The sequence below is a fragment of the Schistocerca serialis genome, chromosome 4 (genome assembly GCF_023864345.2).
Source record: "Schistocerca serialis cubense isolate TAMUIC-IGC-003099 chromosome 4, iqSchSeri2.2, whole genome shotgun sequence".
Taxonomy (NCBI): domain Eukaryota; kingdom Metazoa; phylum Arthropoda; class Insecta; order Orthoptera; family Acrididae; genus Schistocerca; species Schistocerca serialis.
This window is the reverse complement of record NC_064641.1, coordinates 187,749,057-187,771,644: the sequence shown is the minus strand read 5'-3', so window position 1 is coordinate 187,771,644 and position 22,588 is coordinate 187,749,057. Positions and strand designations below refer to the sequence as shown.

The 22,588-nt window shown below is 44.3% G+C and overlaps 1 protein-coding gene across 1 annotated transcript in view; it reads left to right on the top strand.

The window, feature by feature from the left end:
* LOC126473713 (sialin-like) overlaps positions 1-22,588 on the top strand; it is a 134,110-nt gene that overhangs the window by 31,878 nt on the left and 79,644 nt on the right. The window contains exon 3 of the mRNA XM_050100957.1: positions 6,893-7,126. Within this exon, the coding sequence (XP_049956914.1) occupies positions 6,893-7,126 (234 nt within the window). The remainder of the gene's footprint in view (positions 1-6,892; positions 7,127-22,588) is intronic.

The following is a 22,588-nucleotide window of genomic DNA, read 5'->3' as shown; positions in this document are numbered from 1 at the left end:
GCCTGCAGACTTACACCTGGAATGAAGTGCATCCAATCTACTCTTCCAAATGTAAAGCTACAAAACCTGAACTCACTGTCCCCATTTATCACATAGATCAGCCAATCCACTGCAACTATTCTCTCCACCCAACCCCTACTGCTAAAGACATCATCCACTTCCTCAGCATAGTCCTCCAGAACACCCACCTCTTCCAGTACTCACTCACCCTACAGCAGATTTCCCTTGCCACTCGTTCTGTCTTCCATCTCACCACATCTCATCACCTACTCCCAGAACCAACCACACTTCACCTTCACCCACCTCAACCCCTCATTTTAACCTCTCTCTGTCCCACCCCTCATCCTAATGGTGCAACAGCAGTATAGCATCCTTTACCAAAGATATGCTCCTTCCCTGCTAACAAGCCCCTCTTCATGGACACCCTTTCCCACCACCACATAGATGCCTTCATCCTCAATGAAACCATCCTTCAACCTTACCATGTTGTCCACACCTCCCCCTATGTCCTCCATTATACTGACAATCTCTACCCCTTAACATGGGGTGGGTTGCCATTGGCCACCTCAAGCAAATCCCTGTTTCGGCACAACCACTGCTTAATGACCTTACCAAACACTTTGTCCTCAGCATCTTTCTCCCCACCCTGACCATCAACCTGCTCCACCACCTATGTTCATCCAACTACTCCCATCTCATATGACTTCTTGGCCTATATTGATTGCACTTTCTCCACCTATGTGATTGTCATAGACCTCAACATCTATAGATGTGACCCTGCAGACCTCCAGAGGTGGCATCAGTTTATTGACTCCATCCAAGGCGACCTTGTCCCCTCCATTAGCACACCTCTCCTGAAAGTAACACCAGCCCTGATGTTGTCCTCGCCTCCCTCAACCTCCTTGGGTCCATTACCACTGAAGTCTACGATCCCGTTGGCAGTGGTCACTTTTCTGTCCTCCTTACCATCTCCATTGCCCCCCACCCTCCTAATGCTCCCCACCTGGATATCCATCCCAAAGTCATTGATGATTACATCTGGGAAGACAGGAATGTCTACCAGGAATCCACTGACACCCAGGTTGGAAGTTACTCCCTCACCTTCCAACACCATAATGACATCACTCATGCCTTTTCTTCCAACAAAAGCCCCCATCTGACACAGTGGCAGCTCATGTTCCTACCAAAGCGATCCATCCCTATCGCCCTATCCTTCCTCCATGGGCCATATTCCTTCTCCATGAATCTTGCCGGTTCTACCGTTCCTTCCTCCACACTTATGATTAGGATGTACTTCTTTGCCACCAGCAAATACTGAAACACGTCTGTAAACTTTTGGCAGCAAATAAACACCAGGACTGGCTTCAGACATGTACACAGCTCAGTGCCATCCTTCTTATCAACTCTTCCAAGTACTGGTCCACCTTCAATCGCCTTACTGCCAGCTACCCCCACCTTGCATTACCTGTTCTTCCACGACAATTGCTCCTTCCCTAATAACCTCAGTAGGACTAACCATTTTCCATCCTAGATCTCCAACATCTTCTCCATCCTCAATGATTCTCACTTTGACTACTCCTTCTTCCCCAACATCGATGAATGTACTGGTAACACTGCCCCACCACTTGCTTCTAGCTTCCAGTACTTGGGCCATATACCACAGACAGAATTAAACACTCCCATCACAGCTCACGACACTAACTCATCCTCTGTCCCAAATACAACACCACCCCTGATCATAATTGTATAACCTCCTTCCTCGCTGCCCTTGTCACTCTGTACAACACCAACCTCTGCACTGGCTTCTACCCTGAGCTATGTGAGACCTCTTGCATCCTGCTGTTCCCTAAACTCAACAAACACTCTTCTAACTCCTCCTACCGTCCCATATGCCTCGCCTCAGTGTTCAGCAAGGTTTTCGAATCCATCCTCTCCCACTGTATCCGTCACCATCTATGTTAACACCACCTCCTTCCAATTACTCAGTGTGGCCTATGGCCCTTCTTCTCTGCTGAAGACCAGCTCCTTAACCTCACCCGTCTCCTCCACTGTTTTTGTTTCCCTAGACTTCCAGAACACCTATGACCATGTATGGCACTCTAGTCTTCTAGACGTTTGTCCTTCCCATCATCTGTCTCACTGCATCCTCTGTCTTGCACCATCCTTCCTATGTCACAACTTATAACATCAATTCCTGTACCTTCTGCCCCACCAGACGTGTGCCCCCCAAGGATCTATCCTTTCTCCTCCCTTTTATCTCCTGTACACCACCGATATGCCCAGTATCCCCCCCTCCCATCCATCTCCTTTATATGCTGATCATAACGCCTTCCTGGCACTCTATCCTACCCTCCAATGGTCCCAGTGTTCCCTTCAAACCCACCTTAAACAGTTCACCACTTGGTGTAACCAGTGGCTTCTACAATAAAAGCTTCCAAAACCAGGCAGTCATTACAGGTCACACCACCCATTTCTTCTGGCTCATTGATTTCTACCTTACCATCTATGACCATCCTATCCACCTTACTCAGCCCCCTAACCTGGACTCCCCATCTCATTACCATCCAACACAATGCCTGCAATAACCACTGCCTTCTGAAACTACTGTCCAGCTGGACTTGGGGATTGCATCCTTCCACCATCCTCCATACCTACAAATGATTGATCTGTGTCCTCCTCTGTTATGCCAGTGCCGCCTGGAGCTCCACCTCCCCTAAATTCTATAAACCACTCCAGATCTTTGAACGCCATGTGCTCTTTCTTGCCTTCTGTATCCGGCCTCCATCCCACATCTCCTTACTTACCTCAAACACCCCTATACATTGCTACACCTATACCGCTGCGTCCCACCCACCCTGTAGCTCCATATCCTCCATGTCCTATCCCAAAGAAATTTCGCTGTCTCTCCATCGTGGATGATGAGCTTCATCCTCACATCTATCCTTCCTTCCAAATCTGACCCCAATCCTTGGCTCCCATCCTTCCTAAGGCTTTCTCTCCTTCCCTTCCCTTTGCTACATCCTACCTCCTCCCCCCTTCAGCCTTCTCTTGCTCCTTCCCCTCCTTTCCCTGTCTTTTCGCTCCCTACCAGATTGTTCCCTCTGCCCCCTCCTCCATCTCCTCTCCCTTGGTGTGCTCCCAGATCCTCCTCCCCTGCTGCCACATCCCACCTCTCCCTCCTACAATACCCTTCCCCTCTTCTCCCTCCATGGCCTCCCCTCGCTTGGCAGGTCCTTCCCGTTTTACTTGTGAAGTGCTTCATGATTTCCGTTTGTGTCCTGCTATGAGAACAGTGTTTTAAAATATTTTTGTACCACGTGGGTTTTAATGCTGTGATCCGTGTTTTTATTATAATTAACGCCAGTGTTCAACAACATCTTCATGTAGCGTGGTTTTTATTTGTGCTCTCTGTGGTTTTAACTTGTGACAGTGCCTCCCATTTACATTCTTCTTGTTTTGTGTATTTCATTAATATTATCTCCCCGTGTCATTTTTAAATCTCTCTTTTTTACATCTGTACGTTCGGCTCGGCTGAAGAGTTGCATCAAGGTGTCGCTGCCGGCCACAATAAAGGGTAAAAAATATTCTGTTCTAATATTATTATTGGACATCCTTATGTTCCTCCCAGCAGCAGCTGTTCACTTATAGATGGGAAGGCGGCTAATCCCCCGTACCTCAGTGATAACTTTCTGTCCTATCATTATTACCCATCCTCCCCACATAGGGCCATTGTTAGACTGGCTGGAGCAACTCTCTAGCGCTTGACTAATAGCGAAAACATCCTCTCCAAATCCACCAGGTTTCACTTGTAGATTGGCAGAAGTCTTCTCCCCTCTACTTCAGTGACAGCTTGCTGTCCTATTATTATTACTGCCTCCTATGCTTCCCATATAGGGCTATTGCCTAGACTGCCTGAAGCAACTCCCTAGTGCTACACTAATAGCGAAAATATCCACTCTACATCTAATATTTATTGACGAAATTGGATGGAGCTATTGTCTAGTGTTCGATCACTGGTAACTCAGATTGTCTGTGTATTCTGCAATGTGTAAATAATAAAAAGGACTTAAGTGCGATCTGTCTGTCAGCCCAGCACAATCTGAGTTCTTTTCTCGCCAATTTCCAAGTAGGGAAGAGGAGGGGACGGGAGGCAGTGAGAGGGGTTGGGAGGGGTGAGAAGGTGTAGGGAGGGGAAGCAGAAGGGAATGGGGAAAAGCTAACAGTGTCCTCCGCTGGTAGTGTTTTGAACTAGGTCAGATGGTCTCTGGACCTCAAGTTGAAAACACAAAATTTGACACTCCAGCCAATATTTGAATTTCCCACCAGAATTTCAATTTTCCGCCATTTCCAGAGATGGGGGTGGGGAGGGAAGGAAAGGGGGGAGGGATCCATGTGCTGGCGGAAGAAACCCGTGACGTCATCAGTCGGTGGGGGTAATTAATTGAGCAATTTAATTAATTGTGAGACCCATTACCCTACTACTTACACATCCAAAAAAAAAAAGACAGAACGAACACTCATATTTTCAACATTTATGAAATATATTTGATCAGATTCCCACAGTTATAATAATGAAGAGCCGAGAGCCTATCACTACGTTTCTGGAAATAACTGAACAAACTATGTCAGTAATCAAAATATTTCTGATGCGCTGTTTCATATATGTAGAGAAAAGTCCAAAACTGGACCCTCATTTTGCTTTTAATTAAAACACAATAAAAATATGTTTTAGAACCATGTAATATTTGCTTTATAACGCTATGGACCATTTAATCTCACTCTTAAAATATACAAAGTTGTTACAAAACGTTATTTTCAAAAATGTTACACATAGCGAATTTAAAAAACGCACTGGTGTCCAAAATTAAAGCAACAAACGGAAATTTTGCAAGGTTGCTTTTATCATGACACAAAACAGTATGCACGAGTGACAGTAAAGTAGAGACAATGCAATCAATTCAGAAAGTCAACAGCTGCATCGTGAATAATGGTAGACTAAAAAGTTCTTCGTTTTTTCCAGCTTAAGGGATTTGCACACACATTTCGATATTTTGTTAATGTGCTCAATGTGGGTTGTGACACCCTCTATCAGCAATGCAATGCTGTGAATGATGTCCTCAGTCTCATGTTGAAGCAATAACGGCCATTCTTCCTGCAGAGGTGCTCACAGTCTCGGAGAGTGGTTGGTGGACGCTGACGTGATGCAAGCCATCTCCCTACATTACCCCAGACATGCTCTATGGGATTCAAATCGGGAGAGAGAGCAGGCCACGCCTTACGTACAGTATCTTTGTTTCCACGAAAACATCAGCCACCCGTGCTCTACAATGCCGACCATTATCCTCCATCACTACGAAGTCTGGGCCCACAGTACCTCGCAACAGCCGCAAATGAGGATCCAAGATCTCGTTCCCAAGATCTCGTCGCGATACTTAACAGCATTTAAACGTTGCCGATTCACCATTATAATTTCATGAATAGGGGTTGGAGTGCTCAACTCAATCCGTACCCACACCATTAGGGATCCTCTTCGGCATCGGTCTCTTTCCACAATGTTTGGGTCTGAAATCGTGTTCCATATTCCCCTCAGATGCGAATCCATCGAGAATCACTCTCCAGACTAAATCGGGACTCATGTGTGAAAACAACATTGGCCCACCTTTCGATCGTCCAGGTGGCATGTTCGTGACTTCGTTCTAGACGTTCCCTTCTGTGAAGACGCATCAAACGTAGACATACAGCCTCGATACTACCCGTCCAGTGGTAGCTTCGAGGTCACATGCCAGTTGCCATGCAGTACTAAGGCGGTACTGCCGTGCCCTTACAGCCAAATGACGGTCCTCTCTTCCGTAGTCACACGTAGTCGGCCCTGCCTCGGTCTTTGGGATGCAGTTTTGATCTCTATAAACTGTCGCCACATCCGAGAAACAACAAAGCGAATCACACTAAGCCACCAGGCTATATCAGTTTGCGACTGCCCTCCTTCCGTTCTTTCTATAGCCCTCCACCGCAGAGAGTCTGATAGGCATCTTCTCTATGCCATACTGCACCGTCTGTGACTGTGTACGTAGCTATTGTGGATGTGGGACTACCCAGCAAGCGCTACCTCCATTCATAGGTGCCCTGACGTCATCGCTGGCATGGTTGTCCGTTGACCGGAATGCCATCTTCCTGCCCAGTTGCCTCAGTTGATGTGGAACGGTCCTTTTTTGCTTCTAAAAATGTTTTGAATGGTCGAACATTTGAAACAGCACTTGGTCATTTTTGTTTACAATAGTAGAAAAACGTAAAATAAATTGTAAATGATGCTTTGGTCCAATAGTGTAAACTAAAAATTAATACTGTTGAAAAAATTTATGATTGTATGTTGTTTTTTAAATAAACTATTACGGAGCTTTTCAGCGTGCCCCTCTCCGTGCGATATATCTCGAATTTGGTCCAGTACATATCGATTTTTTTGCCTGCGACCACTCGCATCGCATTGTTACCGACAACAATAGCAAAGAAGGAAAAATTCTTGAAACACGATATGCGTCCCCATTTTGCAAATTTTACTCCCAGAAACCTCTACCAGAAAGCATCCAGAAAATAAAATCAACGTTCTAAATGTACCGATTTTTCACATGGCCGGCGCTCTTCCTCGTAATTGATATGTACAGGTTCGACTTTGAGGTATAATGCACGCAGTAACTACCATGTTTTTTTATTATTTGATCTTGCATATTTTGACATTTTTCATGCATTTGTAAGCATTTTTCATGCATATTTACATGCATATAATTTACATGCACATAATTGGGTCTCTATCAGTGTCTCTGAACTGTCGATAAGTTTCTCACATTCGCTTGAGCAACAAAGAATGCAAGTTTATCAGTGTGTATCCGTGTTGCAGGACGGCTACTTTGTGTGGGACAAGCACAAGCAGGGAGAGATCCTGGCGGCCTTCTACTATGGCTACACGGTGGGACACCTCCCCGGTGGCGTGCTTGCCGACCGTTTCGGAGGCAAACTCATATTCGGGATCGGCATCTTCCTCTCGTCTCTGTTGACGGTCCTGACACCGGCTTCTGCGTGGGCCGGTGACCACATTCTTTTCGTCAACAGGTTAGGCGTTGGACTCTTTCAGGTACTTACTCATTGCTCACGTCTGTTTTCCTTTTTCTCTGCGCTTTAGTGTGCACATAGTGCTTATGAATTTATCCTATGACTTTAAATATTTACAATCTTCTGGAAATTAGAAAACAATGAAATCAATCCAGAATGAAATTTTCAATCTGCAGCGAAGTGTGCGCTAATATGAAACTTCCTGGCAGATTAAAACTGTGTGTCAGACCAACACTGGAACTCAGGAGCTACGCCTTTGGCGGGCAACAAGTGCTCTACCGACTGAGCTTCCCAAGCACGACAGAAACCCGATCTCAATGCTTAACTTCCGCCAGTACCTGGTTTCCTACCTTCCAAACTTCCCAAAAGTTCTCCTTTGAAACTTGCAAGACTAGCTAGCATTCCTTGAAAAAAGGATATTGCGGAGACATGGCTTAGCCACGGCCTGGGGGATGTTTCCAAAATGAAATTTTCACTCTGCAGCGCAGTGTGGACTGATGTGAAACTTCTTGACAGATTAACGATGCAGTGCCAAGAGACCAGGGGGTCGCTTTACGGGGAGTCTCGATCCAGCACAGTTTTAATCTGCCATGAAGTTTCAACGAAATACATGCTGATATCTGATGTAGGAAGCTGTATTCAATAATCAGTGTCATAATAGGTCAGTATGTTACGTTTTCCTATTTCCTGTTCCTACAAATAAACACGTAGGGTTTGAGTTCTGTGTGATATATACACTAAGTACCTCTCGACTACAGAAAGAGAGCAAAAACGTAAGTATACCCACGGAAGTTGTGGATATGGGGATCTAAGAATGGCGACTCGCTTACTTGCTTAAAACACACTCTAAGACCAAACAGCGACACACTGCGAAGGAATTTTCCGAAGACGGAAATAGGTGCATGTGTTGTACATGTGCACACAAACAAATTATTACAGTTTCAGAAAAAAATGAAAGATTTATTCAAGCGAAATGGCTTCACTAATTGAGCAAGTCAATAACGCATTGGTTCACCTCTGGCCCTTATGCAAACAGTTACTCGGCTTGGCACTGACTGACAGAGCCGTTGAAGTCCTCCTGGAGGATATCGTACCAAATTCTGCGCAAATGGCGTGTCAGGTCGTCAAAATCCCGAGATGGTGGGAGGGGTCTGCCCACAATACTCTAAAAGTTCTCAAATGGGGAGAGATCTGGCGACCTTGGTGGCCAAGGTAGAGTTTGACAATTACGAAGACAAGCAGCAAAAACCTCTCGCCGTATCTTGATAAAATGCAAGCCCAGGATGGATTACAACGAAGGGCAACAAAACGGGGAGTACAATATCGTCGACATAACGCTGTGCTGTAAGCTGCCGCGGGTGACAAGAAATGGCACCGCCGACCATCACTCCTGGTTGTCGCGCTGTATGACGTGTAACAGCGAGGCTGGTATTCCACCGCTGTCCTCGCTGGTCGTCGGGACTCAGTTCGAAGCAGGACTCTTCGCTGAAGACAATTCTACTCCAGTAAATGAGATCACAGGCCGAAAACGTGTCTGGAGATGGCCCGGACACCAGTGGGGTGCCAACCTGACTGTCTTCCGCCAAACGGCCCTAGACGTTCTGAATTTCGGCAGCGGTCCTGCAAGCTGCTTGCCGCAATCACGGAAAACAAGAGGAAAACTGTCCCAGCAATTTCACGTCTTCAAAAAATCATTCATTCATACGAAATGTAACAATCAAACGTATCCACTGAAAAGTCCTCAAATTGATCGCAGTGGAGACAACTGTATCCCAAAGGATAACCGGTACTATGAAAACACAGATTAAGATCTGCCTAAACATATTTATAAGATTTTAAATGATGAAGGGTCACCTGTTCAAAGTCTTGAAGGTGAGCGAAAAGGGTCACTTTTATTTAATCAGGTGTACTCGTATTTCTTTGATGTAGAGTGTACAATATACTCTGGAGCCAATGATACTCATTAAAAAAATTGATTATGTTGTAAGAATGGTATAATAAGAAAAAGTAGCTTGAAACTAAAAATCGTGGACTCTTAACCATCCTCATAACGCCAAAAGATGTTTAAATTGTGATGTGCAACACCGTTAAACTATTTATTAAAAAATCTCTTCATAAAGAATATTGATATATTAAACGAGATTATACACAATTAATTATTTATGAGCAATTGAATCTGGCAACAAGAAAGACTGTTAGGGAACGTGCAAGTGACGTTCCAGTAGGTTTGAGTAGCTCACAAACACAATTAATGGAAACTGTTGAATACTAAATCCCGACTCTGAGTTAATACAAATACAAAAATGTGGCCATTTAAAGGATACGAAATTGTCAGTTGCTCAGATGTAAAAGGACTGTGCTGCTGCGTAATCGCGACACTCACTCAAACAGTAAACAGGTCCAAGGAAGATTGCAGAACAGCGTCTCGACGAACTAAAATCGGACATCACGGACTCACTCGTAGCTCTCCGCACTCGTCACCAACACACTCTCGCTTCAGAACATAACGTCATCGAGGGAAGAGTCTATCTCAATTATCAGCCTGACAACACACGATTTCTCAAATGGTTCAAATGGCTCTAAGCACTATGGGACTTAACATCTGAGGCCAATAGTCCCCTAGACTTAGAACTACTTAAAGCTATCTAACCTGAGGACATCACACACATCCATTCCCGAGGCAGGATTCGAACCTGCGACAGTAGCAGCAGCGCAGTTCCGGACTGAAGCGCCTAGAACCGCTGGGCCACATGCGATTTCTCTTTAAAGCATAGTTCGCAGGGGGGAAACCGCTAAAATTCTTGAATAATGTCCACTTTGTATTCCTTTGCTGTCTGAAGGTTGGTACGCCGATTGCTGTCTAGCCGCTCATTGGGTAAACCAGAAATGGAGGGAGCGGCTGCTGGAGCTCCCAGAATACGAAGCGTTCTCACACTGCGGATGCATAAAATGGACAAGTCGCATACTTCAATACCCTGCAGGGAGAGTAGATTCGTCACGCTTGCGAACACTTCCGGTATTCAACGGAACTTCCTGTCTTCAAAGGGTGCGCTCTGCCCTGCTGACAAACAAGAGCGCTCATCTTCATCTACATCTACATCTACATCCATACTCCGCAAGCCACCTGACGGTGTGTGGCGGAGGGTACCTTGAGTACCTCTATCGGTTCTCCCTTCTATTCCAGTCTCGTATTGTTCGTGGATAGAAGGATTGTCGGTATGCCTCTGTGTGGGCTCTAATCTCTCTGATTTTATCCTCATGGTCTCTTCGCGAGATATACTTAGGAGGGAGCAATATACTGCTTGACTCCTCGGTGAAGGTATGTTCTCGAAACTTCAACAAAAGCCCGTACCGAGCTACTGAGCGTCTCTCCTGCAGAGTCTTCCACTGGAGTTTATCTATCATCTCCGTAACGCTTTCGCGATTACTAAATGATCCTGTAACGAAGCGCGCTGCTCTCCGTTGGATCTTATCTATCTCTTCTACCAACCCTATCTGGTACGGATCCCACACTGGTGAGCAGTATTCAAGCAGTGGGCGAACAAGCGTACTGTAACCTACTTCCTTTGTTTTCGGATTGCATTTCCTTAGGATTCTTCCAATGAATCTCAGTCTGGCATCTGCTTTACCAACGATCAACTTTATATGATCATTCCATTTTAAATCACTCCTAATGCGTACTCCCAGATAATTTATGGAATTAACTGCTTCCAGTTGCTGACCTGCTATATTGAAGCTAAATGATGAGGGATCTTTCTTTCTGTGTATTCGCAGCACATTACACTTGTCTACATTGAGATTCAATTGCCATTCCGTGCACCATGCGTCAATTCGCTGCAGATCCTCCTGCATTTCAGTACAATTTTCCATTGTTACAGCCTCTCGATGTACCACAGCATCATCCGCAAAAAGCCTCAGTGAACTTCCGATGTCATCCACAAGGTCATTTATGTATATTGTGAATAGAAACGGTCCTACGACACTCCCCCGCGGCACACCTGAAATCACTCTTACTTCGGAAGACTTCTCTCCATTGAGAATGACAGGCTGCGTTCTGTTATCTAGGAACTCTTCAATCCAATGACACAATTGGTCTTATAGCCCATATGCTCTTACTTTGTTCATTAAACGACTGTGGGAAACTGTATCGAATGTCTTGCGGAAGTCAAGAAACACAGCATCTACCTGTGAACGCGCGTCTATGGCCCTCTGGGTCTCGTGAATGAATAGCGCGAGCTGGGTTTCACACTATCGTCTTTTTCAAAACCCATGCTGATTCCTACAGAGTAGATTTCTAGTCTCCAGAAAAGTCATTATACTCGAACATAATACGTGTTCCAAAATTCTACAACTGATAGACGTTAGAGATATAGGTCTATAGTTCTGCACATCTGTTCGACGTCCCTTCTTGAAAGCGGGGATAACCTGTGCCCTTTTCCAATCCTTTGGAACGCTACGCTCTTCGAAAGACCTACGGTACACCGCTGCAAGAAGTGGGGAAAGTTCCTTCGCATACTCTGTGTAAAATCGAACTGGTATCCCATCAGGTCCAGCGGCCTTTCCTCTTTTGAGCTATTTTAATTGTTTCTCTATCCCTCTGTCGTCTATTTCGATATCTTCCATTTTGTCATCTGTGCGACAATCTAGAGAAGGAACTACAGTGCAGTCTTCCTCTGTGAAACAGCTTTGGAAAAAGACATTTAGTATTTCGGCCTTCAGTCTGTCATCCTCTGTTTCAGTACCATTTTGGTCACAGAGTGTCTGGACATTTTGTTTTGATCCACCTACCGCTTTGACATAAGACCAAAATTTCTTAGGATTTTCTGCCAAGTCAGTACATAGAACTTTACTTTCGAATTCATTGAACGCCTCTCGCATAGCCCTCCTCACACTACATTTCGCTTCGCGTAATTTTTGTTTGTCTGCAAGGCTTTGGCTATGTTTATGTTTGTTGTGAAGTTCCCTTTGCTTCCGCAGCAGTTTTCTAGCTCGGTTGTTGTACCGCGGTGGCTCTTTTCCATCTCTTACGATCTTGCTTGGCATATACTCATCTAACACATATTGTACGATGGTTTTGAACTTTGTCCACTGATCCTCAACACTATCTGTACTTGAGACAAAACTTTTGTGTTGAGCCATCAGGTACTCTGTAATCTGCTTTTTGTCACTTTTGCTAAACAGAAAAATCTTCCTACCTCTTTTAATATTTCTATTTACGGCTGAAATCATCGATGCCGTAACCGCTTTATGATCACTGATTCCCTGTTCTGCGTTAACTGTTTCAAATAGTTCGGGTCTGTTTGTCACCAGAAGGTCTAATATGTTATCACCACGAGTCGGTTCTCTGTTTAACTGCTCAAGGTAGTTTTCAGATAAAGCACTTAAAAAAATTTCACTGGATTCTTTGTCCCTGCCACCCGTTATGAACGTTTGAGTCTCCCAGTCTATATCCGGCAAATTAAAATCTCCACCTAGAACTATAACATGATGGGGAAATCTACTCGAAATATTTTCCAAATTATCCTTCAGGTGCTCAGCCACAACAGCTGCTGAGCCAGGGGGCCTATAGAGACATCCAGTTACCATGTCTGAACCTGCTTTAACCGTGACCTTCACCCAAATTATTTCACATTTCGGATCTCTGTCAATTTCCTTCGATACTACTGCACTTTTTATCGCTATAAACACGCCTCCCCCTTCACTGTCCAGCCTGTCTCTGCGGTGTACATTCCAATCTGAGTTTAGAATTTCATTACTGTTTACATCTGGTTTCAGCTAACTTTCTGTCGCTAGTACGATGTGGGCATTGTGACCGTTTATTAATGAGAGCAGTTCTGGGACCTTTCTATAGACGCTCCTGCAGTTTACTATTAGCAGATTAATTTTGTTATTCCCTGTTGCATTTTGCCTACTCCTACCTTTCCGCGTCTCAGGAGGCGTCTTGTCGGGCCTAGGGAGGGAATTCTCTAACCTAAAAAACCCACATGTGCACTCCACACGTACTCCGCTACCCTTGTAGCCGCTTCCTGCGTGTAGTGCACGCCTGGCCTATTCAGGGGGACCCTACATTTCTCCACCCGATAGCAGAGGTCGAGAAATTTGCACCCTAGATCTCCGTAGAATGGTGTGAGCCTCTGGTTTAAGCCTTCCATTCGGCTCCGAACCAGAGGACCGCGATCGGTTCTGGGAACGATACTACAAATAGTTAGCTCAGATTCCACCCCGCGAGCGAGGCTTTCCTTCTTCACCAACTACGCCAACCGCCTGTATGAACTGAGGATGACCTCTGAACCCAGACGGCAGGAGTCATTGGTGCCGACATGAGCAACAATTTGCAGTCGGGTGCATCCAGTGCTCTCTATCGCCGCCGGCAGGGCCTCCTCCACATCTCGGATGAGACCCCCCGGCGAGCAGACAGAGTGAACACTGGCCTTCTTCCCCGACCTTCCCGCTATTTCCCTAAGGGGCTCCATCACCCGCCTAACGTTGGAGCTCCCAATAACTAATAAACCCCTCCCCCCGTGTGTCTGCTCGGACCTTGCTGAAGGGGCGGCCACATGTCCACTCACAAGCAGAGCGGGCGATGCCATATGGCCAGCCTCCACATTGACTCTCCGCCTCGTGCGCCGCGAACGCCACTGAACCCGCCACTCTCCTTGGGGAGAGGGTGGCCCAACCGCGCCCGGTACCCACGAAGATGTCTCGACAGCAGGGACAGTGGGTGAAGCATGTAACACCTGGGGTGTACCTTGCGACGCACCAGACTCCCCACTGTCGCTACACTCCGAGGCAGCAGCCTGAAGACGGCTGACCGCGGCCATCAACACATTCAGATGTTCGTGAACAGTGGCCATCTCCTCCTGCGTCCGTACACAGCAGTCACACATCCTATCCATCCTAAGAAATCAATTTACTGTAGAGAGTAAATCAACTTTTAACTAGACTGCTAATTCACTAAAGACGGCTGATAGTTGACTAAACTGTGGTTACTAGACACTTCTTGTAGAAAACAATGAAAATAGCACTACCTGTCTCTGGACTGTATTAAAAACAAACACTAGCACTACTGGCACTGTGGCTGACTAAAGGGACTCTCTCTGACTGTATTCAAAACAAACACGAAATCTATGGAACACTGTTACTAGCACTCGACAATGAAAGCTCCCTAAAAGCAAAAACACATGGAATAAGAAGTGACAAGTAAGAAAAATACAGTTAATACTTAAATTAACGTAGCTCGCTGCACAGCAGACGTGACACAGAAGGCAGTTACGACGACACTGCTCACAGGCATCATGTGCGTTCTTAGAATTTTGCTGCACTTGAGAGGCTTTACGGAACGATCCATGTAAAACGAAGGGCCCAGCAATCCTAGGCACGATGCCGACTCGCCTGTGCTGTTTCACGTCAAGAGAAAATATTGTAATTTGGCTCCCACAGTCTCTACATGTGTCTGTTGTCCCAGCATAATTAAGGAAAGATAGATATTTTGAGACATAATAAAGATTGCGTAGAGACGTGTAACAGGCCAGTTATTACTTTACACCAGGGCCGCACAAGGTGCATGCACCGGTGCATCGCACAGTGCAGAGTGCAGAAGACGGCTGCGCTATGTTGATGACGGTGCAGACCCCCCACTCCTCGGCTTTGCGCAACAGCGCTGCCTCTCACTTCCTTAGCTTGTGTCGCTCGCGCCGCCTGTCTCGACCTGTTTCAATGCTTTTACCCTGTTGTCTTCGTCATTGCCAAATACTAATGTACACTAGGTGGAGAGCTTAGTTTGGTGTACCGGTACAAAAGAGATTTATATAATAACTGTAATGGTAACAATTTTAAATTTGGTTTCAATACAAATGTATCTTCCTACGTGCTCTTTATTTTATTTGCAATTATGCTACTAAGATCTGGAACAAGAGATTGGCTGACAGCAATTCTGAGAGAATTTTTTAAATTACAGTTACAAACACTCGCACGCAATCTAGTTTTTGTGCAAGACAAAACAGAAAAAAACCTTTCACATACACAAGTGGAACCAAACATAGAAATAATCTTCGCTGCTTCGCTGTGTAACTTGGGAAATTCTTCCTTCTGCAAATTCTGGTAGAATTGGAGCAAACCTTTTGTATTGTAAAACACATCCTTTCGGTGAACATCGCTTTGCAAATCAATTAGTTCGAAATGTAAATCTGAAGGCGCACTTTCAATATCCATCGAAAAAGGTTTCACAAAAACATCGAGAATTGGCTGCAGGTAGGTAATTTCCTGAAGCAATAACAAAGCCAATGTTAATAAATGAAAGTAATGTAAGCCGTTGTCTCGAAGTACTAAAATGCGATAGATTTTAATAAACATGTAATGTGTACTATTGGTTTTAATGTAATGTTACACTTGCATATGTAAGGCAATCTCCTTTATTTAGCTGTATGTCATATACCGCCACATTACCTGGAATCGGTCGTTAAACGCATTTTCGAGGGATTGTAGCACCTCGACGTATTTTTCGAAGCGCCCTGCTTCCTGCACAGATGCTGTCAAACAAAAACATAGTACCGTTTTGATTAGAGCGGTTATAAAAATCAGGCTGTTATAATAAAGGTACAATTTATATCTCGCTTACCTAGTTCAGGAAAGTGTTGCGTATTTTTCTCTGAAAGGTTGTTTTTGAGGAGTTTCAGTTTATACTGGAAAGCGTTTATTTTGCTAATCACATCGTTGATGAGATTGTTTTATTTTTGGAGTTTCAGACTTAAATCATTTAGGAGAGCCAGAATGTCTGCTAAAAATCCTAAATCAGCTACCCATTCAGGGTCATGAAAAAGTGGCTCCGGACGTCCTTTGCTCTCCAAAAACTGAGCCACAGTGTAGCGTAGTCGAAAAATTCGGGAAATCACTTTCCCTTTGCTCAGCCAGCGCACCTCAGCGTGGTAGGGAATATCTGGATACTCCTCTTCAAAGGAAATCAAAAATTCTTTGAATTAACGATGAGTGAGTCCATGAGAACGAATGTAATTCACGATACGCACCACTACCTTCATCACATCTTGAAGACCGATAACTGTCGCACAAAGAGCCTCTTGGTGTGCAAAACAATGAACGGAAGGTAAATTCGGCATGTTAAGTTTTTTCCGCAGTAGGCCAATAAGTCCTTTTGCTTTACCGCACATTGCTGGTGCTCCGTCTGTGGTTACGGAAAACAGCTTTTCCCAAGGGAGTCCTATTCCTTCAGCTGCGATTTCAACAGCTGCTAAAATATCCGCCCCTGTAACAGTGTCCTTCAACGAAATCATATCCAGGAGCTCTTCCGTTACATGTAGGTCGTCGTCCACGCCGCGCAAAAATATTGCTAACTGAGCCGTGTCGTTAATATCCGTGGACTCTTCAAGTGCGATGGAGTACACTAGGAAGTTTTCAATTTTGGCTGCCAGTTGTTCATGCAAATTCTCAAATGGTTCAAATGGCTCTGAGCACTATGGGACCCAACTACTGAGGTCATAAGTTCCCTAGAACTTAGAACTAGTTAAACCTAACTAACCTAAGGACATCACAAACATCCATGCCCGAGGCAGGATTCGAACCTGCGACCGTAGCGGTCTTGCGGTTCCAGACTGCAGCGCCTTTAACCGCACGGCCACTTCGGCCGGCGCAAATTCTCAGCAATGTCGTTGATTCTCCGATGTATTGTCATTCTGGAAAGTGGTATTCTGTTGTACGCGGGACCTAATGTGGGATTCATTGTCTCTACTACGTCCAACATAATGTTTTTCATTAATGGTCCGTCCATAAATGGCCTCCCAGCTCTTGCTAAACGTAGAGCAACTTTGTAACTAGCTCTGAGAGTCCTTTCGCAACACCCCTCATCTTCTTCACCCTAAAGTAGAGAAAAAAAGATATGTTCGAAATAATTTATGCGAAAACGAAAACTAAGGAATCCAAATAAATGTTATTTCGTTTCGCATGACCTTTAACCAAAACATACATGCTAAAGTACTTGCAACAAACCTCGTTTGTAGATACAGAATTCTCTTCTGCAACAGTTTGCAACTTCCGTAATTCTTCTTATCTGGCATCCCCTGTTATATCACTATATTTTTCTGAATGCAATTTGCTGCAGTGCCTTTCAATAGACGATTTTCTGACACACGTAATTAGTGTACCGTAGATTAGACATTTGGCTTTATCGTCACAACGCACAAAAAGTAGGAGAGTTCCCATACCGGTTTAAATTGACTTTCGGCAATTTTCCCTTTTTTTGGAGCAGATGGTTCCATTATTCCGGTAATTGTCTTGCGCTTACGTATTCCAATGTTGACTAAGCCGTCTGGCAGCGCATTCGGCAGCGCACAGCGCCGGCCTCACTTACCAAGCCGAGTTGAGGCGAAGTATGCCGAGTTGAACCGATGCACTGTGCAGGTACTCGCTGCACCTCGCTTTGCACGCGTGCGGTTTTCCGTGTTTGTGCGGCCCTGCTTTACACTATCAGGACCAGAGGACCGCGCGCATCTACGAGGTGCTTGATTCTGTTTCCTGCTTTCTGTCGCCATTCACCCTCTACCCCGATCTTCAGCAAATCCTCATCGATTCCATGTCTCCACCTTTTCATCGGTCTTCCTAACGGTTTTCTTACTCAGGGAGTAAAATCCATGAATTCCAGAGACTATGACTGTTTATCCATCTGACCGACATGTCCTGTCCATACTAGCCACTTGCTTCTCATCAGGCCTCTGATGTTTGGTCTATTGTAGCTTTCATACAGCTCACAATTATGCCAGATCCTCCACGCTCCCAGTGATCTCATTTTGTACGAGAAGATAGATCTTCCTCAAAAATTTCCCATTAGAAAACGAGAAGATTATCTGAGTCTTTTTTCCGTACACTGCAAGCTTTCCAACCATACAGCCCCACGGCTTGAATAAATGTTTTGTACAGCTGGAGTTTGAAATTCCTTGACAGACTGCGTAATGTAAAAAGCTCACTCAGACCGCAGTATGATCAGTTTGCGGCTTGACTCCTCATTTTGATTTCTGTCTCACACGATGTGTCCTCTGTACAGATAGCCCCCAGATATTTAAAATTATGAAGCCTTTTGTATTGTAAGCTTTCTATAAATAATTGGTCTATATATGTGAATACTGAATATTTTGTTTTCCAAAACTTTCTCCCGTGTAACGTGTACTTTAGGTATCGCGTTCAACTGTGAAACGTCCCCTTTGAACAATTTATACATGACTGTGCTTAAACTGACACACAATATTTTGTTAGCGCAACGCAATCTGACTTTCAAAATTCCCTACAAAAGAATGGCCCTGACTAACATTAAACTATACCTTTCACAAATCACTTACCTCACAAAAATCTTCGCTGCTCAAGCTACTGCAATACAGCGAGCGCCACTACTGCCAGCTAAATAAAAGATTCAAACTATGGAAGGCACTAACTACTGATAGGGATAGTTAGCAAATGAAAGATATTAATAGAGAACAAACAATGTATTTACCTTGATATCATCATATATAAATATAGCAGTTCATGACAAATTTCAAAACTCCGCCATCTCTCTCCCCACATCCACCACTGCTGGCGGCTCACCTCCAACTGCGCAACGCTACGCGCTGTTCACAGCCAGCTGCCTAACACTACAATGGCGAGTATTACAACAATGCAAAGCAGCCACAGACTGCACACAGTACAGCCAGTGATTTTCATACAGAGGTGGCCTAAACAGCCTACTTACAACTGCAAAGCAATAGCGACTGTTGATTGCCCCTGGGTTGCGCATGTGAACAACGTCGTGAAACAAAACTTTAAACTTAATTAAATGCAGAATTTGAAATAATGAAAATGAATCTAATTTACTACCAACAGAAGATAATTGTGTGCTCATTGAAAACTATATAACTGAAGCTCAGTATCGAAGTACACTATGAAAGATGCTTGATATGAAGTGCAGTGTTTGACTTGGGATAACCAAAAAGATAAATTACTGCTACAATCAGAAAAAATAACTGTATGAAATTAATCTCCTTGCTTAGCACAACACCTGATAATTGAAGCTACGTGCTGTTTCATCATAAGAATGCAAAGATGAGATCTGCCATGAAATAAACGTACTTACCTCTTGCTCAGCATGCTACTTTGTGTCTGATTTACTGACGTTCTCGAATGCAAATACAAATCAGCAGATTCAGCAGATAAAGAAAAATAATCTACTGTAATTTTCTTTTTGCTTGTGAGAAACGATCTGTTGCTGCGTTTGGCATAAGGTGCAATGTACATACGACGAAAATATTCAAAACTTTACGAAGAATGATGGATGTGAGTTTTACTTTAAAGAAAGTCTTTCTTGAAAAATTAAACTCTGACTATTGACACAAAGGAATGAACAACACAAGAAGACTCTAAGAATTGCAAAATTCTCTCATTACAAAAATTACAGACACATCAACCAGTTGCGTAATTTGCGACGTAATGAAAACAAAGAGGACAAATTAACACTAATCGTAAATATTATTACTTATCTGAGGGACAAAGATTCCCTTCAATGATAGTTCCGACAATCAAACATTTTATTCTTGCGTATGCATGGGTTACCTTCAAAAGTTCCTTCAAAAACCTTCTCGGCTGATACAAGAATGAAATAGCTTTATAAACAAGTTTTCTTCTCTACAATTAAGTATTCCAGGTAGTTTCTCCCATATTCACTAATAACGGATCTAATTCTCTGAAAAGCTCAACCGCTCGCAACTATGTGTCAAATAACATTGCGCTGCACAACTGTCTGAATAGTAAGTGAACCACAAATAACGCTAAACATAGAGTCAAGGATCTTACTCACTAATCGTGCAGTACGCTCTTTCATCTTTGTCCCAGTACAGTAAAGGTGAATCATTTACAATGGCAGGAAACATATGAAAACCGTACATTATGATCGGGTTCCGACTAGCAGAGGGTGGAATAGATCTCTTGAATAGATGTGAGTCCTGTTCATCACCAGATTCTCGGTCTCCGATCCATTCACAAGGAGAATGAGTCTACTCGCTGCCACCCACACACTGTCGCTCATACGCATCACTTCTTCCTTAGGGCTGGACAACAGGGCCATATCTTTGGAAAATGCGAGATGTGTGCTTTTCTTACCCTCGATGTCCTCGAAGTTCTTATGGAAAGCTTCCCTCATTATCTTCCAGAGCGCCAGGATTAATAATATCGGTGGGACACCATCTTCTTGTCCTAACTCTGTTTTTATGTGAAAACTCTCCGCGGATTGGTCCCCGAGCTTCACTTTGCCTTTGGAATCAATGTGTATTCCAAAGTCGGCCAGGCAATTCATCAGGCTCTCCCGGTGGATGCGGTCAGACCCCTTCCTAAAAGCCGGCCGGTGTGGTCGAGCGGTTCTAGGCGCTTCAGTCTGGAACCGCGCGACCGCTACGGTCGCAGGTTCGTATCCTGCTTCGGGCATGGATGTCTGTGATGTCCTTAGGTTAGTTAGGTTTAAGCAGTTCTATGTTCTAGCTGACTGATGACCTCAGTTGTTAAGTCTCATAGCGCTCAGAGCCATTTGAACCCTTCCTAAAATCTATGAAGAGCACATATCCCCACATCTCGATGAGGTAAATATTTGGAAATTTGTGCTAAGGACTATGGAACCAAACTGCTGAGGTCATCGGTCCCTTGGCTTACTCACTACTTAATCTAAATTAAACTAACTTATGCTAAGGATAACACACACCCATGCCCGAGGGAGTACTCGAACCTGTGACGGGGGGGACTCGGCGAGGTGTCGCAGCCCATAGATGTTGTCGGGAGTCGAACAACCCTTTTCGAACCCTCTTGATATTCACCTCTGCAAACGGATGGACTCTATCCAGTATACAGTTGGACAAGATGTTATAGCAGACTTTCAGGAGGGTGATTCCTCTGTAGCTGGTGCAGTCTATTTTGTCACCTTTCTTGTGTATAGAGCAGAAGACAGCTATCTTCCAGTATTCTGGAATCTCCAAAATCAAGATTCTCTTGATTAGGTCTTGAATTTTCTTGTGGAGTCTCTTCCTTCCAACTTGAATGACATATGCCTGGATTCCATCTTCACTTAGGCTTTTGTCCTTTTTCAGATTCATTATCAGATTCTTTATTTCCTCCAATGTATGTGGCGGATAATCTGAATCTACAATGCCAGGAAGTTGAAATTCGGACACATCTTTAGGTTCACCACAGCTGAGGAACTCCCTGAAGTACTTTTTCCCATCTCTCAACAATGTTGAACTCATTGGTTAGTATAGTTCCATTATTTTCCTTGACGAATTTTTGGCAGCTCTGAAACCATTTCTTGAGCAAGTTAACTTTACGGTACACCGTTTGTGATTCTTTTCCAAAGAAATCTTGTTGAGCCTCCATTATCATTCCTTTGACCTACGTTCTCTTTGCTCTCCTCAGGGTTGCTTAGGTAGTTCTTCGCATTTCTTCGAACTGTGCTTTGCATTGAGCAAAATCTGCGCCTCGTAGCCAATTGTCCTTGGCTTCTCTTCTCTCCACAAAATAGCTTAATGCATTCGTCAGCTAACCAAATCTTCTTGCCGTGATCCGCTTCTTGATGAGTGCATTTGCCAACTCAGTTACTACATTCTTGATTTCTTTCCCGACTTCTTCTCTGTTCTTTTGTGAATCCGCTTCCTGCAGAATTCTAAATCGGTTGCTGAGCTAGAGTCGATATTTGCCTTTCTTTTTAGTACCCTTGAGTGCACCGACACGGTAGCGTACTACTCTCTTAAGGCTGCTTCTAACTCTGGCTGTGGGTTGTACTGGTATCTAGCTTTTTTACTAGGAAGCAGTCATTCCAGCACTCTGCAGCTCGCGATGTCTGTCCTCTGTCACAGCTTCTATAATATACTGTGTACCAGTGTCGTCCCAACAAACTTCCTGTAAAGTAGCTAAATCATCCTATGTCTTTCGATCTCCTTGACTAGACTGATTAAGGTTTCTGTTTTATATAAACTACGAATATTCCATCTTCCAAATCGTATACCTTGTTCCCGAGCTTTTCGTATATTTCGTACTATCAAATTCCGTTGCTTCCTTGTAGTTCATTTACCGTTAACAAGTTCTCTGTGATGGAGTGGTAACCCATAGCCAACCCCTATCCTGGAGAATAGGGGTTTTTGATTTGGAGTAGCCTTCCCTTAAATGAATTGTTTTCTCTACAATTGTCAAGTTCGTGTACTTTTCTCTTAAGAATGTGAAAGGATGAAGGACAGCGAGTGGGAAGATCGTGCTTTGTGAGACACACTTCGTCTGGTTCATCGACTAAGACCTGTCTGGACTGGGAGACCCTATCAGTATTTGTGCTACCGCCGGCATAGCCCTTAGTGTTGCACGAACATGCAAACCTCTCCGGCCGCATGCACGGTACTACTTTAAGGCGGTGTCACTTGGAGAGGACAGGTACTGTATGCTGCTACCATTCACCCGGCCTTCTGTAGTGCCATTGGCG